This window comes from Anolis carolinensis, chromosome 2, assembly GCF_035594765.1.
Source record: "Anolis carolinensis isolate JA03-04 chromosome 2, rAnoCar3.1.pri, whole genome shotgun sequence".
NCBI classification, from domain to species: Eukaryota; Metazoa; Chordata; class Lepidosauria; order Squamata; family Dactyloidae; genus Anolis; species Anolis carolinensis.
In genome coordinates, this window is record NC_085842.1 from 9,572,726 (window position 1) to 9,589,025 (window position 16,300).

Genomic DNA, 16,300 nt, shown 5'->3' on the forward strand with positions numbered 1-16,300 from the left:
CAGGTGAGAGCATTCCCTCTGGGTTTCACTAACCTGGGGACTGATGGACAGGTTGAACGTACATCCTGCCTTTCTTCCAAGATGGGACCGATGTGGGGGATAAGCAAGGCCCTGCTCCCTCGGCCTCTTTCCCCACCTGCTCTGCCCCTCCATCTCTACCGTCAGCTTGGTTGATGCTCTGCTCAAGATAGAACATAGACAATGATGGGAGGGGGAGGGGGGCATTGGTTCCAAACTAGGTTCCCATCTCAGAGTTATTCTTTCCAAAAAGGTCTAGAGGTCTGTGATATTTCTGAACTTTTCCCAAACTCCTTCTGGAATGCTCTGTGCTCTTCCAGGCCCATAATAATAACTCCATGGAAGTCCCTGCACCAGAGGAATCTCCACCAGACACCACCCAGAGTCTCAGGCAGAAGGAGCTGAAGCGGGAAGGAGACGGGGCTGCCGCCTTGCAGGGTGAGAAGGAACTCTTCTGGGAGTTTTGGGGTTTCATGCTTTAGGGGGATGATAAATAAATTAAATTATTGTTGGACTTTTTGTTGTTGTTATATGTACGCATTGGGTTGCTAACAGTGTGATTTCAGTTTGATTTGTAGTTTTCTTTCATGCAATAGGACTGAAAATGGAGCCTTCAGTGTCTTCCCAGGTGGGACCCTAAGCGAAGATGAGTCTTGAAACTGAGCTGGAAGACAAACAGACAGCAAAGAATCACTTTAGTCAATTGAAACACCAAGCCCAGTGCTAGTTTCAGTTGAACATTCTCACAGCAGGGCTTGTGAGATCAAGTCCTAAACCCTCACATTGTACATCTTCTTGGGCTGTTGAATGCGCCTGTGTTCTTAGGGCCGTTTCCTCATCGGTCTCTTTATAGGACTGCAATTGTCACCTCTGAGGCCTGTTTATGTGACCAGCTTTCCACCCCTTACTCTCTCTCCAGGGTCTGGAATGATGCTGTTGCCGAATCCTCAGTCGTTTCTCCCCCTTTGCGATGGAGTGGGACTGAGTCAGGTAAGCAGAAGGATTCCTGGGAGAGGAGGGCTGGGCCTGCCGGGGTGCCTTTGGTTCCAGGCTTAATCAGCAAATATCTGTTTAAACAGACAAGATTAAATACTTTGCCTTAGAAGTGGAATACTGAAGGCACAATTGCAAACATTTGCAACAAGGAGGGGGAAAAAATGAAGAGAAAACTAAAGAAAGCAGAATGGATGTTCAAAGAACTTTCAACGGAGCTAAGCTTCAAAAGGGACATGTACAAGAAATGGGAAAGAGGGGATCACCAAAGAATGTAAACGAGTAAACTGCATAAGTCGGGAAAAGGCCTAACCATCTAAATCAGAAAATGAGGTCAGAAGAAGAAATGAGCCAAGAGTAGGGTCTGTGCCTGGAGAAGGTGGTGAGATGCAAACCAGGGATAGGGAAGAGTTAGAACATGGCCTCAGTCTTCTCCCAAGAGGAAATCGGTATTCTACCTGAGCAAGATGGAGAAATTGGGAAAATGCAACCCAAAATGGGTAAAGAAGTGATCCAGGAATACCTGGCCACGCTCAATGAATCCAAGTCTCCAGGGCCAGGTGAACTACACCCAAGAGTATTGAACTAAAAGCAGTAATCTCAGAACCACTGGCAATCCTCTTTGTTCATTTTTGGGAACAGGAGAAGTCCCAGCAGGCTAGAGGAGGCAAAGGTTGTCTCTGTCTCCAAGAATGGACCAAAAAGAGGTCCCCTAACAATGACCATCCAGTTATCTTGACCTGGCCCATAAGCAGTTGGAGCAGCTGTTTAGACTCTCGAATGTTTATAAGGAGGGGATAGTTTGATGTGGATCAATTATCATTATAGAGGGAGCGGATCTGTTTGTTTGCTATTATGCACTCTTTATCGAACCAATGTTTGGGTCTGACCCTGGGTTGCCTCAGCATTCTTTGCCAATCGTATAATTTTTAAAGGATAGGTTTTATAAGGGATTCAAACCCGGTGATCGCTTCCTCGAAATCTGGGATTTCAATGATCATAGTTTCTATGGACAGCACTTCATAAGAGTTCAAGATATCTAGGCACACCCCCTTCATCTTAAGGTTCCGCTTCAGCCTGGTGTATTGTGGGTAGGCTTGTCCAGGTGGGGAAGTGCTGCTTCTCTCCAAAACCAGGGGAAGTGGGAGATAGATGATCACTAAAGCAAGGAATTGTCGATACCAAATGAATGACTGTCGCTAGCTATGGAGAGTGAAGTCAGAAGATAGTCTATGACACCAGAGCTCCTTGGTGAGACCAATGTATATTCTCCAGAGTTAGGAAACTGAGTAAGTCCATTTAGCCGGGACAGGTTGAGCTGCGTGGCCATTTTGGTCAGGCTCTTTCTGGCTTGGTTGCACGCTTGGTCCTTAGAGTGTCGGGCTTCTGGTGTCAGGAGAGAGTTGAAGGGATCTTCCTCCAGGCCCTCTTCTCTCAACACATTTACCAAACTAGATCCTACCCTTGCATTGAAGTTGCCTGTTATCTTGACCTAAATAACAGGGAAGATGTTGGAACAGATCATGAAGAAGGCCGTCTGGAATCACTTAGAAAAAAGGCTGTGATCACTGAAGGGCAAGATGGGTTTCTCCAAAACAAGTCATGCCAGACTAATGTGTTTTTCAGTAGAGTTACACGCTTGGTAGATTAAGGAAATGCAGTGGGTGTAGCACCTCTTGCTTTCAGTAAGACCTTTGGAAAAGCCTTCCATGGTTTTACCAACAACTAGTAAAAAGTGGGCTGGATAATACTCCTGTTCGGTGGATTTGTAATGGTTTGAGCGACAAAGGGTGGAGTGCCGCAGGGTTCTGTCCTGGGCCCAGTACTGCTCAACATGCGTATCATATTTTCAGATGACACCAGATTAGCAGGTATAGCTGACAGTCTAGAAGATAGGATCAGAATTCAAAATGGCCTGAACATGGTGGAGAGCTGGGCCAAAACTAACCTAATTAATTTCAACAAGAATATATGTAGGGTAGTACACTTAGGAACGATAAAAATGCCATGCACAGGTACAGGATGGGCGACACCTGGCTTGACAGTCATTCATATGATGGGATCTTGGAATGTTAGAGGACTACAAGTGGAACATGAGCCAACAATGTGATGCAGCAGCTGAAAAGAGTATGAGATTTTGGGCTGCATCCCAAGGAATATCGTGTCTAGATTGAGGTGACCTTCTTTCTGCTATGGCGAGACCTCACCTGGAATAATACTGTGTCCAGTTCTGGGCTGGAACATGCTCAGATTCCATTCCTGATTCTACATATCAATTAAGAAATGGTTCTGACTGTGACCAACCCGTCGTCTCTAGAAAGCTTACAACTGTGTCATGGAGGCCTTCGCCCTTTCCTTTTCAAACAACCAACAGAAATGTAAATCTACTTTAAAGAATTTCTTGTCATTATTTTCCTTGACATGTGAGAAGGGAATTTTTTCTTCTTCCACCAGGGCCCAATTGCCTTTGAGGACGTGGCTGTGGATTTCTCCCTGGAGGAGTGGGTTCTCCTGAATCCGGACCAGAAAGCCTTGCACAAGCAGGTCATGGAGGAGATGAATGGGATTGTGGCCTCTCTCGGTAAGGCTCCCTCACTGATGGGGATTTCTGTTTCAAAAGGCAGTATTAGCCTACATCATCACAGTCACTGAGGGTCTGCAAGGCAGGGCTTGTCTTAGAAATATATGAAATAATAATAATAATAATAATAATAATAATAATATAACATTAGCACCAATTCAGACTCAAGTGGGAAGATTTCCATAACGGGTCAAATCGAAGTGTCACAGACAGAACGCCACCAGATAAGATTCAACACAGTTTATTAAAGATACAGAACCAAAAATGCCCGTAAAAGACAAAGGGCTAGGCAAACACTCGCCTTCAATATGAAAAGATACTAAAAAACGGTTCAAAAGATAAACCGGATTAAACAGGAGTTTAATCCGGGTTAAACCAAAAATGCTTACTTCAGCCTGGCACTTTAAACAAACAAAAGCTGGTAAACAAAGATTCAATGTAACGTAAATAACCGGCAGCAGATTCCTCTCTGCTACTCAACAGCTGTGGTTGAATAACTAAGTTGTTACTCCTCCGTGCAGCAAGCGAACTCCGGGTCCAAACACATCAGTCAGGGCAGAAGCGGTCAGCGGGGTCCCAATCCGGTCCAAGGTCGAAGGCCAGGTACAGACTGTGCCGTCCGCCAGACAATAAAAAAAAACTATAAAGATGAAACGTGCCGTCCTTTATCCGGGCGAACTGCAAATCCCTATAAGCTGTCCTAAAATATTGAACGACTGAGTCTGGAGAACTTCAAAAAAGGATGTTTATTCATACAAGGTTGTAAACCTGGCACAGATCTTAAAGTTGCAGAAAATGAAACAAATTTCCATAGGTTTTAGTTGCAGAATTATCCCTGGTTCCAGAAGGCAAAGGTGATTATAAAACCACTATACCCTAATCACGCTGTCTATATTAGAAGGAGAAACTCTTTCCTTCCCTATCTTTACAGCAAAGATTAGTTCTAGAAGCGATGGAATAACCCTGCTCCTCTAACTAGATTTCCTATTCCAGATCAGTATAATTCAATACTTATCTAATTTGGATAGGCTTAGATTGGCCTGGTTTTGAGGATGATTTGTCCCAGTTAGCCTTGCACAGCTCCAGCACGTTGGAAGACTATAGCCAGAATGAAACTCTAAAATGGAGACTAGACCCTGGTAAAAAGGGCGGTCCTAAGATGTTGTACTCTTTGACCAATCATTGCAAAGAAACCTGCAGCCAGCTCTTGCAGACTCCAAGCCACTTTTCCTGGGCTTTGCAGCCAGAGGCTGAAACAAAATGCAAAGGAGGGAAAGCAAACAAACGACCAATAGGTAAGGCAAACCATTGTCCTGGGGGACGGAACACTCCCCGCTAAATTCCCAGGATGTGGGAATTTACCAATCAAAAACATACAAACACCTTTGTATACACAACAATACAAACACTAGAACTTTAAACATCTCCAATAAGCAACACGAGGTCACTAATTGGTCTGTCCAAAATGGACACTTTGCCTCTGTTGCAAGTCTTTAATTGAACTTTCCTGACCTTACCGTCTGGGCAAGGAAAGGTCTTTAATACAATGCCCATGGGCCACGCATGGCGGGGCAAGTCTTTGTCCTTTAACAACACAACGTTGTTAACCTCAATGTTGTCCTGTGGGCTTTGCCAGATTCTTCTAGCTTGAAGCTGGCTTAAGTACTCAGCTTTCCACCTTTTCCAAAAGTGGTTGGCCAAGGACTGCACCTGTTTCCACAGGGCACGGTGAGTTCCGTCCGGAACTGGCAACATGACGTCCTTCCATCCTGGCACCTTTTGTGTCAAAATAAGTGCAGGAGTCAGTGGTTGTAAGTTCTCAGGGTCACTGGTAAGGGGAACCAGCGGCCGGTTGTTGATAATTGCGGTAACTTCCGCCATAAGTGTCACCAAAACATCATGCGTCAATGACCTATGACTCAAAAACATGGCATTAAGGATTTTGCGACTAATACCAATCATCCTCTCCCAAACACCACCCATATGGGAGGCGTGGGGAACATTGAAAGTCCACATAATTTGTTCAGTATTCGTAAAGTTCTGAACCTTTGGGTCTCTCCCAAACCTAGACACACAATTGAGTTCTTTGGTCGCACCTACAAAATTGGTGCCACAGTCCGATCGAATTGACTTAATTGGCCCTCTGAGGGCTATGAACCTTTTCAATGCGTTTAAAAATGATGAAGTGTCCATTCCTTCTATGACTTCTATATGGACAGCTCGTATTACTAAACAAGTAAACAAAACTGCCCACCTCTTGTTATTTACAACACCACCCCTGGTTTTCCTAGTGACAACCTCCCAAGGACCAAACACATCGATTCCCACATGGGAAAAGGGTGGGTCTGTCAAAGTCCTATCCTGAGGTAGTTCTGCCATTAACTGACTTTGACAGTTTTGCCTAAGTCGCCGACATTTGACACATTTGAAAATACAACTGTTGACCAACCTTTTGGCATTAACTACCCACAGACCTTCATTTCTAAGGGCTGCCTCAGTTAGAGTTCTACCCTGATGATGGATCCTTTCATGGTGATGCCGAACGAGCAGCAATGCAGTGTGACTATTAGGGGGTATGATGATGGGGTTTTTTACGCACACCTTGAGTTTAGCCTTGGCTAACCTTCCTCCAACTCTCAAAATACCCTCCTTGTCTAGAAATGGGTTTAACTCACGCAAGAAACTCCGGCTGGGGGTGTCAAGCCCTTGTTCTAACCTGGCTATTTCCTGCTTGAAAGCAGATCTCTGCACTGACTTGAATATGACGCTCTTAGCCTTTATCATATCCTGGACCTGTAAAGGCTCACTATCTTTGCAAGCTAAACGATGTATAAGCCTAGCTACTGCTCTAAGAAGACTGTGCCACTCCGAAAAACATTCAAAACGGTGTGGTTCCAGGCAAGATCTTTGGCCCATCTTGATTTCTGTGGTTGATTTGCAGGCTCTCACCTCTGCACTTCGTGAGACTTGAGCATTCATAATGTCCGAAAACCTTTGCTCATCTTTCGAGAGCGCTGTGGCTTCGTCTCTCTCAGAGACTTTGAAGATGGAGGAATACTCTGGAGTTATTGCTTGGCAGTAGACTGAGATGTGACTTAGGCAACTGCGCACAAGTGTAGGACGTCCACCTTTAAGCACCTGTGCTTGATTGGAGTCCAACGACGATGGTGGGTGCATCTTGTTTATGCACACTGGGCCTGTAACTGTCCAGCCTAGTGGTAGCAGCTGAGCAATGGGCGCCCCTGGAGGTCCCTTAACTTGGTCGTTCACATAGAACAAGTTCGGACAGTCCGCACCAAGCAGAAGGGCAATGTCCACATCTGGCTGAAAGGCTGGTATGGCATTCTTTAACCGTCGCAAATGTGGATGAGCCTCCACAACTTCTCTAGTTACAATTTGTTTTTTGTTCCGAGGGATGGAGGAACACTCAATCAGGTCTGGCAACTTGAACTGTCTCTTCTGGTCGCAAGAGGAGACAACAAAGCCAGATGCTATGCGACCCTGCAACTTCTTTTTTCCTGCACATGTAGTCATGGTGTAATCGACCATCTTGGTTTTAAGGTCAAACATGCGGAAGAACTCTGGAGTAGCTAGGGAGGCATCGCTCTGTGAATCTAGGGCCACATAGAGTCTCTTTTTAAGCCAAGGGCTCTTGGCTGGATATACATCCGCTAGGCAGATAGGATGACAAACTCTGAACTGGTGCACGTCAGAGCATAGTTCAGTGCAGGCGACCGATGGAGCATCCTCCTGCATCCGTGACACGGCCTGCATGTTGGTGGCTTCAGTAGATGACCCTTCTTTGGAAAACGTGTCCCCTTTGGCGCGGGAGACAGCGTCAGAGTTGTGCATCGCGGTGCAATGCTTGAGGCTGTTGCATTTCTCACACTTGACGTTTTCTTTGCAGTTGGATGCAAAGTGTGGAGTTGCTCCACAGCATCTAAAGCAGATTCCCTGCTTTTGAACTAGCTGTTGTCTTTCTTTGTATGTCTTCCTACTAAACTCCCTGCAGTTGGCCAAGCTGTGGGGCTTTTGGTGAATAGGGCAAAGCAACTCCTTCACCTCTGACTTGGATTCGTTGGCCCTGTGCTGAGTTTCAACTGCCTTTACGCTGACAGGTCTATTGGCCTCTCTAGGTGATTTTTTCTCTACTTTAGGTGCCTTCTCTGGCTGGGTCCCTTGGTATAAGGTGGGGAGGCCCGTCTGCGGATCATTCCTTTCTCTGGCCGCCCTGGTGATGAACTGGACCAAATGAGAAAATGGAGGGTATGCCTGGGAGTGGGCCTCCTTGTAGTTGAAGACCTCCTGTCCCCAGCGTTCTTGCAAAGTGAAGGGCAGCTTGGTCAAGATCTGCCTCTGGGACAGGTGCTGATCGAGGCACTTCAAACCGGGCAGTTCTGGATTCTCCTTGGCCGACTCTAATTCCGTAAGGAGATCGCTGAGGTCCCACAAGAGTTTGAAGTCTTTGAGTTTTAAAGCTGGGAACCTTTGGAGCTTGTCCATAAGAGATGCTTCAATCTCTGTGCTGGCCCCATACCTCTGCTGCAACCTGGCCCAGGCCTTTTCCAGGGCTTTGTCGGGATCGGCTACGTGGGCTGCGTAGATCTTCTTAACTTGTGAGGATGAGGCTGGGCCCAACCATGCAGCCAGAAGAGTCAGTTCTTCCTCAGGCAATAACTTTAAGTCTCTGATTGCTCTCTGGAAGGTGGCCTTCCAGAGAAGAAATTCCTCAGGCTTGTCCGAAAACTTTTCGACAGCCTTGTCCTTAAGATCTCTTCTGGGGCTTCTGATGATGGAGACAAGCTGGGACTCTGGCGTCGAAGGGAACAAGTGAGGAGTTTGCTGTTGTGGAGTGGACTCCCACCGTGCACCTTGCGTCAACCTTTGGCCTCTTGGAGGGATGACATCGACCACTGACGAATCGATGGTTCCCTGTGCAGCTGTCTGTAGGGGCCAACTAGCACTCGGCCTTGAGGCCCTGATTGACTGACCTAGGGTTTTAGCAGGAGGCACAGGTAGCTCGAGCAAGGGTGAGCTCCCCGCTATGACGCTCTGCTCTGCAGGAAACTCAAAAGTGACTTTGGGGCCCTGCTCTGGGTAAGGAGAGAAGTCTCCCTGTTCCTCATCCGAAAACTGGCTGTACATGCTGCCAAGGTGCGCAAACACTTTGGCAGAAGGGTCCTGTATTGGTAACTGGCTTACATTTTCTTCTGTGAGTGGCTCAATTAGGGCCTTGGCCAAAGTCTCAGCCCTTACCCTTTTGGCTGCGGCATCCATCTTTATTCTAAGCATCTCTATACGAGCCTGTTCTATTTGCATTTCGCTTTGTCTACGGGCCTGTTCCATTTGCATTTCGCTTTGTCTACGGGCCTGTTCTATTTGCATTTCGCTTTGTCTACGGGCCTGTTCTATTTGCAGTCGTTGCTCTTCTTCTTTAAAGGGAAGGGTGAGATCAGCTGCCTTAGCATCAGCCTCCGCCCCCGCTACCTTGCTCTTTAGCTCCAGACGTGCAGCCTCCTTAATGTGCAAGGCAGCTAGGGAAGAGATGGCACTCCCAGCAGCAGAAGACTTGCTAGAGTGGCTGTGTTTAGACGATGCACGCTCCCTTAGTTTAGATACCTGGCTAGAGCGGTTGGACTTAAGACTAAGTGCCACAGCAGGTGATTTTAAAAGATTGGTCTCATGGCTGCATAAGGAAGACTGATTTCCTTTTGGCTCAGACCTTAGATTAACAGGTGGAGAACTAAATTCCAAGGCATCTAGAATTGCCCTCACCTTATTTTCTTTCTCATTAGTGTCAGCTAAGACACTCACTATTTCTAACTCTGAATCCTTGGCGTTAATGCGCTCGAGGACCTGGACTATCTTAGACACCAAACCCCTCCAGAGACCGAAGGTCTCTTCAAGGTCTGTCTGTAATATGGATGGCACCCTTGTAATACCCAAGCTCTCTATTCTGTCCATTAATGTTGTGATGCGCTCCCATGCCGAACCTAACCTCACATGGAGGAGCTCCTTTTCGTCTATTAGATGGGCTAGCATTTTGGCTGAAGGGTGCTTTATCCTTTGGGGCCTTTCATTCCTACTTTCAGCCTCAGAAGGAGGTATACCATCTGTATCATCTTGAAATTGCATAGACATTATGTATTCTTAATAGCAAGTAAATTTACAACAAAGGCAAATGCAATATACCTGCAAGTAAATTTACAATAAAAGCAAATTCAATATATAATACAATTCACAGCACTTAACCATAGCAATATATATCACTAAGTAACTATACTTTACAAAGATTGTGACCTTTGGCGCCAGACTTTAGTGGGCAAGCTGCAAAATGCCAACTGACAGCAACTTGCCACTTGTTACCTCCCTTGCCCAAGTGACGTAAACTGCCAAAATGGTGACTTCGCCAAATTTTCAAGCACCTCGTGCTCTGCGGCTCGAGGCCTGCCGCCGAAAGAGCACTGAGGCTGGCTTTGGAAAGGAGGAGAGAAAAGACGCCTCCTCCCCGCTGTGAAGGGAGGTCACCACCGCAGGTCGATGAAACGGGTCACCACCGCAGGACGATGAGGCAGGTCACCACCGCAGGACGATGAGGCAGGTCACCACCGCAGGACGATGAGGCAGGTCACCACTGCTGGACGATGAGGCAGGTCAAAGCCGGCCGAGTGCTCCGGCCGAACTCGCAGCAGCGTTGCCAGGCCTGTCCAGGTTCTAGCCTGGTTCTGGTGGGCTCCACGCCTCAGAGCCAGCCAAAGAACTGTCGCTGGTGCTCCGCGGCTCGAGGTCTACCGCCGAGGGAGCCCTGGACGTTGCTGGGAACTGCACAGCCTGTGCAAACCCAGAAAGCCACTGGGCCACGTGCGCACACGCGAGCCAAATAGCAAGGAAATAGAGCCCCACTATTTGACTCCTTCAGGTCTGAGAGCGGGCTCCACTGCCTCAGACGCTGGTAGAGTCTTTAGGTATGCAGACTGAGCTCAGGCGGAAAAGCCGCGGCCTATACTAAACTTCCTAAACTATAAAAAACTATAAGCCGTGCAAGCTAGCTCAAGCGGAAAAACCGCTGATCTACCTCAAAACTGTGCCGTCCGCCAGACAATAAAAAAAACTATAAAGATGAAACGTGCCGTCCTTTATCCGGGCAAACTGCAAATCCCTATAAGCTGTCCTAAAATATTGAACGACTGAGTCTGGAGAACTTCAAAAAAGGATGTTTATTCATACAAGGTTGTAAACCTGGCACAGATCTTAAAGTTGCAGAAAATGAAACAAATTTCCATAGGTTTTAGTTGCAGAATTATCCCTGGTTCCAGAAGGCAAAGGTGATTATAAAACCACTATACCCTAATCACGCTGTCTATATTAGAAGGAGAAACTCTTTCCTTCCCTATCTTTACAGCAAAGATTAGTTCTAGAAGCGATGGAATAACCCTGCTCCTCTAACTAGATTTCCTATTCCAGATCAGTATAATTCAATACTTATCTAATTTGGATAGGCTTAGATTGGCCTGGTTTTGAGGATGATTTGTCCCAGTTAGCCTTGCACAGCTCCAGCACGTTGGAAGACTATAGCCAGAATGAAACTCTAAAATGGAGACTAGACCCTGGTAAAAAGGGCGGTCCTAAGATGTTGTACTCTTTGACCAATCATTGCAAAGAAACCTGCAGCCAGCTCTTGCAGACTCCAAGCCACTTTTCCTGGGCTTTGCAGCCAGAGGCTGAAACAAAATGCAAAGGAGGGAAAGCAAACAAACGACCAATAGGTAAGGCAAACCATCGTCCTGGGGGACGGAACACAGACGTCTTTGGTTCACCAGTTCCACCGATAATCACAGAAGGGATAGTCCGAGGTGGTAGTCAGTCAGTCAGTCCAGCGTCAATCCAGAGTAGGCAATTAATGTCCGTCAAAAAGACGACGGAGGTCCAAGCTATTAAGATTAAACACAAGTTGCACAGGAAAAGCCCACACAGTTCCTCCCGCCGTCTATGCCCAGTGTCCTTGGTAACTTACGTATTCAGCAAACGAATCACACCCGTCTTCAGGAAGTTCCCAAACAAAAGCCCAAGCGTCCGTCCAGATTACCTTGCCCAACGCAATTAGCCCTGGATTCTAAACCCCATTTTATGCCAGTTTACAACTCCTCATCGCTGTCAGCTGTTACCCTAATTCCAGGTGCCTCATCATCCTCCTCCTCATCAGAGCTAAAACACCTTTGACTACGCCCCACAGCATCCCCAGCTGTGGATCCCGTCCCATCCCTCCAGCTCGTCCACGGGTCTAATCCTGCAACCCCCCAGTCGCCTCCCATACTATCATTGCCGGTGGCACCCAAATCCTCCCTCACATGAGTCCATTCCATATCATCCTCCTCTGAGCTAACCATCTCTTCTTCCATTCCCTCGGTAAAACCCTCAAAGGAGTCTTCGTCAGCTGGTTCTGCAAATAAGTCCCGCAGCCTTTTCCTTTCTCGCTCCTCAAGAGAGTCTGACTCCCGAGGAGTCTTACAACCACGTCTCCCAGTATCGGAGCCATAAGGCTCAACCATAACACGAAGCCCCTCTCTCTCTCTCTCTCTCTCTCTCTCTCTCTCTCTCTCTCTCTCTCTCTCTCTCTCTCTCAGTGTTTGTGTGAGAGGCAAGGAGAGGGAGGAAGCAGATTGGCTGGAGAGAGGGGCCGGAGAATGGTTGATCAAGCATCAACTGTAGAGCCTCTCAGAATCTCACACAAGGATAGGGTTAGGGTTCTAGAAACCACAATGACACACATCGAGCAACAGGAAGAAGCAACGGGGATCGACATCATGGTGCCGCAAAGATGGCGAGACTTGGCAGAAGAGAAATGGCAATCGTCGGAAAAGCAGGCAAGGGTCACAGATTTTAAAAAATCTTCACAAGACTGAACTTTTTAGAAATTTAACTTCCGACAGTGTTGTTTTATGCAATTCTGTATTTATAGTCAATTTTTTAGTAGTAAATATTTTTTGTAGTCAATGCTTTCAATACATTGCTATGTTTTGGTGCTAAATTTTTAAACACAGTGATTTCTCCATAATGTTACCATGTATTGAACTGCTTTTCCTGTCAATTTGTTGTAAAACATGATCTTTGGTGCTTAATTTCTAAAATCATAATGTAATTTGACCTTTGATAGGCTTTCCCTTAATCCCTCCTTGTTATCCAACATTTTCACTTATCCAATGTTCTGCCAGCCAGTTTATGTTGGATAATCGAGACTCTGCTCTACTCTGAAATTAGGTATGGGATCTTCTACGTTGGAGCGGAAAAATCCAATCTTAAGGGAGCATGGGAAAAGAGAACTGGGATTGGGGGAGAGAAAGAAAAAGGAGGGAAGGATGGTGAAATGGGTGGTAGTTGGTAAAGTCTAAAGCTAGAGAAAAAGGCAAGCATTTGGATGTGAAGGGAAAAGGCATCCATTCCCCAGAGAGAAGGAGACGGAATAAACAACCGGGCTGGGCTGAGCAACAGGGAGCCTCAGGAGCGTATGTTACTCATCTCTCTCTTAGAGGCTCCAGGCAGACAACCAGGGTCCATCTTCACTGAACAAGGGGAGGGGAAAGGACAACAGGCATATCTTCTTTTCCTCCATGTCTATGTTGTTTTGAGGCTCATTTCAGTCCACTTCTTATCCCACTTCCTTATCACTCACACTGAGGAACGATTGTTTCTGTTCTTCTTCTTCACAGTAGATAACGGGGAGAAGAGCCATGTATGCACCAAGTACAGGAAGCATTTGGGACACAACTGGGCCTTTCGTCGAGACCAGCAAGCCCACAGAGAAGATGGAGGTTCTGCCAGAGAAAGGCCCGACAAATGCAATGTATGTGGGCAGTGTTTTACCCAAAATATGGCACTTGTGCTTCACAAGACACTTGATGTTGGGAAAAGCCATCTTAAAGGGAAAGTATCTGCAAAATGTGTGGTGAAACACAAGAAATTTCACATGGGTCAGGAACCATACAGATGCCAGGAGTGTGGGAAGTGTTTTGTTTCCAGTTCAGCCTTGGTGAGGCTCAAAAGAATCCACACAGGAGAGAAGCCACACCAATGCCAGGAGTGTGGGAAATGTTTTACTGCCAGTTCAGACTTGGTGAAACACAAAAGACTCCACACAGGAGAGAAGCCATACCAGTGCCAGGAGTGTGGGAAATGTTTTGCTTGCAGTTCAACCTTGGTGGGCCACAAAAGACTCCACACAGGAGAAAAGCCATACCAATGCCAGGAGTGTGGGAAATGTTTTACTGACAGTTCAGCCTTGTTGATCCACAAAAGAGTCCACACCAGGGAGAAGCCATACAAATGTGAGGAGTGTGGGAAATGTTCTGTTTCCCATTCAGACTTGTTGAAGCACAAAAGACTCCATACAGGAGAGAAGCCATACAAATGCCAGGAGTGTGGGAAATGTTTTGCTTACAGTTCACACTTGGTGAAACACAAAAGAGTCCACACGAGGGAGAAGCCATACGAATGCCAGGAGTGTGGGAAATGTTTTGCTTTCAGTTCAGCCTTGGTGAGGCACAAAAGACTCCACACAGGAGAAAAGCCATACCAATGCCAGGAGTGTGGGAAATGTTTTACTGACAGTTCAGCCTTGTTGATCCACAAAAGAGTCCACACCAGGGAGAAGCCATACAAATGTGAGGAGTGTGGGAAATGTTCTGTTTCCCATTCAGACTTGGTGAAACACAAAAGACTCCACACAGGAGAGAAGCCATACAAATGCCAGGAGTGTGGGAAATGTTTTGCTGACAGTTCAAACTTGATGAGCCACAAAAGACTCCACACAGGAGAGAAGCCACACCAATGCCAGGAGTGTGGGAAATGTTTTGCTTACAGTTCACACTTGGTGAAACACAAAAGAGTCCACACGAGGGAGAAGCCATACGAATGCCAGGAGTGTGGGAAATGTTTTGCTTTCAGTTCAGCCTTGGTGAGGCACAAAAGACTCCACACAGGAGAGAAGCCACACCAATGTCAGGAGTGTGGGAAATGTTTTGCTTTCAGTTCAGCCTTGGTGAGGCACAAAAGACTCCACACAGGAGAGAAGCCATACAAATGCCAGGAGTGTGGGAAATGTTTTGCTTCCATTTCAGACTTGGTGAGGCACAAAAGAAGCCACACATGTGAGAAACCATAAAAATGCCCTGAATGTGGAAAATGTTTTACTCGGACTTCATCCCTTAACCAGCACCAGAGAACACATACAGGCTAAAAAACAGCCATTGTGGGAAAATGTCTGATTTCAAAAGGACCCTTTGAGAAGTTCTGCGTCAGATTTGGTGGAGTCCCCGTTCTTGTCATTTGAATCCCTAAGTTGGAGGTCTGTTCTCTGGAGCAGCAGAAAGCAAGCTCTGTGTGACAATCCCTCAGAGCAGTGGTTCTCAACCTGTGGTTCCCCAGATGTTTTGGCCTTCAATTTCCATAAAGCCTAACAGCTGGTAAACTGGCTGGGATTTCTGGGAGTTGTAGGCCAAAACACCCGGGGACCCACAGCTTGAGGACCACTGCTTCAGAGGGTTAAATATGATTGTCATGTCACCTCATCTGAAAAGAAATAAACCATATGTAATTCCATCACTTGTTCCTTTGGGCTTAGTTTCCAGCTCCATTTTCACCTTGGTTGCAAATGTCCAGTTTGTGAACGTTGTTCCCCTACAGAAACATCCTCCGTTTTCCTCTTTAGTCGGGAGTGGTTAGTTTGCATATTGTAAATAGCCGTTATGGGAGGGATCCAGAGTGGGCCCCTTCCCTTTAAGACAGTGGTTCCCAACCAGTGGTCCACGAACTACCAGTGGTTCACAAGAACTAAAATACGGTCTGCCGTCTAACCTTCCCTTCCCTTCCCTTCCTTTGCCTTCTTTTCTCTTGCTCTTCCTTTTTCTCTTCCCTTCCTTCCCTTTACCCTCTTTTCCCTTGCCCTTCCTTTTTCTCTTCTCTTTCCTTCTTTTGCCTTTTCTCAAGTCCTTCATTCCTTTTTTCTCTGCCCTTCCCATCTTGCCCTTTGCCTTCTTTTCTCTTCCTCTTCCCTCCTTTTTCTCTTGCCCTTCCTTCCTTTTTCTCTTCTCTCTTCTTCCCTTCCTTTGCCTTCTTTTCTCTTGCCCTTCCTTCCTTTTTCTATTCTCTTCCCTTCCTTTGCCTTCTTTTCTCTTGCCTTCTTTCCTTGCGTTTTCTTTCTCTTCGCTTGCCTTCCCTTCCTTTGCCCATCATATGTTATGGACTGGAGTAGAGTCCAATATATGTCTCATTTGATGCCTTATGAACTTGAATGCTTACTGTAACTGTTTTTCTTAATCTGTTTATCCTATTATGGTTATATTATTGATCTTCTCTGATTGGTGTTTATGTGACTTTAATATGTTGTAAGCCGCTTTGGGTCCAGTGAGGGAGAAAAGCAGAATATAAATAAAGATTAATCATCATCATCATCATCATCATCATCATCATCATCATCATTTTCTCTTGCCATTCTTTACTTCCCTTTTTCTCTTACCTTCCATCCCTTGCCCTTCCTTCCTTCTTTCCTTGCTTTCCCTTCCTTTGCCTTCTTTTCTCTTGCCCTTCCTTCCTTTTTCTCTTCTCTTCCCATATTTTCCTTTGCCTTCTTTTCTCTTCCCCTTCCTTCCTTCCCTTCCTTTGCCGTCTTTTCTCTTGCCCTTCCTCCCTTTTTCTCTTCTCTTCCCATATTTT

The 16,300-nt window shown here is 46.3% G+C and overlaps 3 protein-coding genes across 4 annotated transcripts in view; 2 read left to right on the forward strand and 1 right to left on the reverse strand.

Annotated features, from left to right (window-relative positions):
* The window catches only part of LOC107983763 (zinc finger protein 239-like), a 284,070-nt gene that overhangs the window by 52,092 nt on the left and 215,678 nt on the right, over positions 1-16,300 (forward strand). The window lies entirely within an intron of this gene.
* The window catches only part of LOC134296927 (zinc finger protein 665-like), an 84,320-nt gene that overhangs the window by 23,666 nt on the left and 44,354 nt on the right, over positions 1-16,300 (reverse strand). The gene's annotated exons all lie outside the window — the stretch shown is intronic.
* LOC134296921 (zinc finger protein 883-like) lies at positions 927-16,038 on the forward strand. The gene is made up of 3 exons (XM_062973087.1): positions 927-1,008; positions 3,466-3,592; positions 13,300-16,038. Exons 1-3 carry the CDS (start codon positions 946-948, stop codon positions 14,748-14,750), a joined length of 1,641 nt encoding a protein of 546 aa, XP_062829157.1. The 5' UTR covers positions 927-945; the 3' UTR covers positions 14,751-16,038.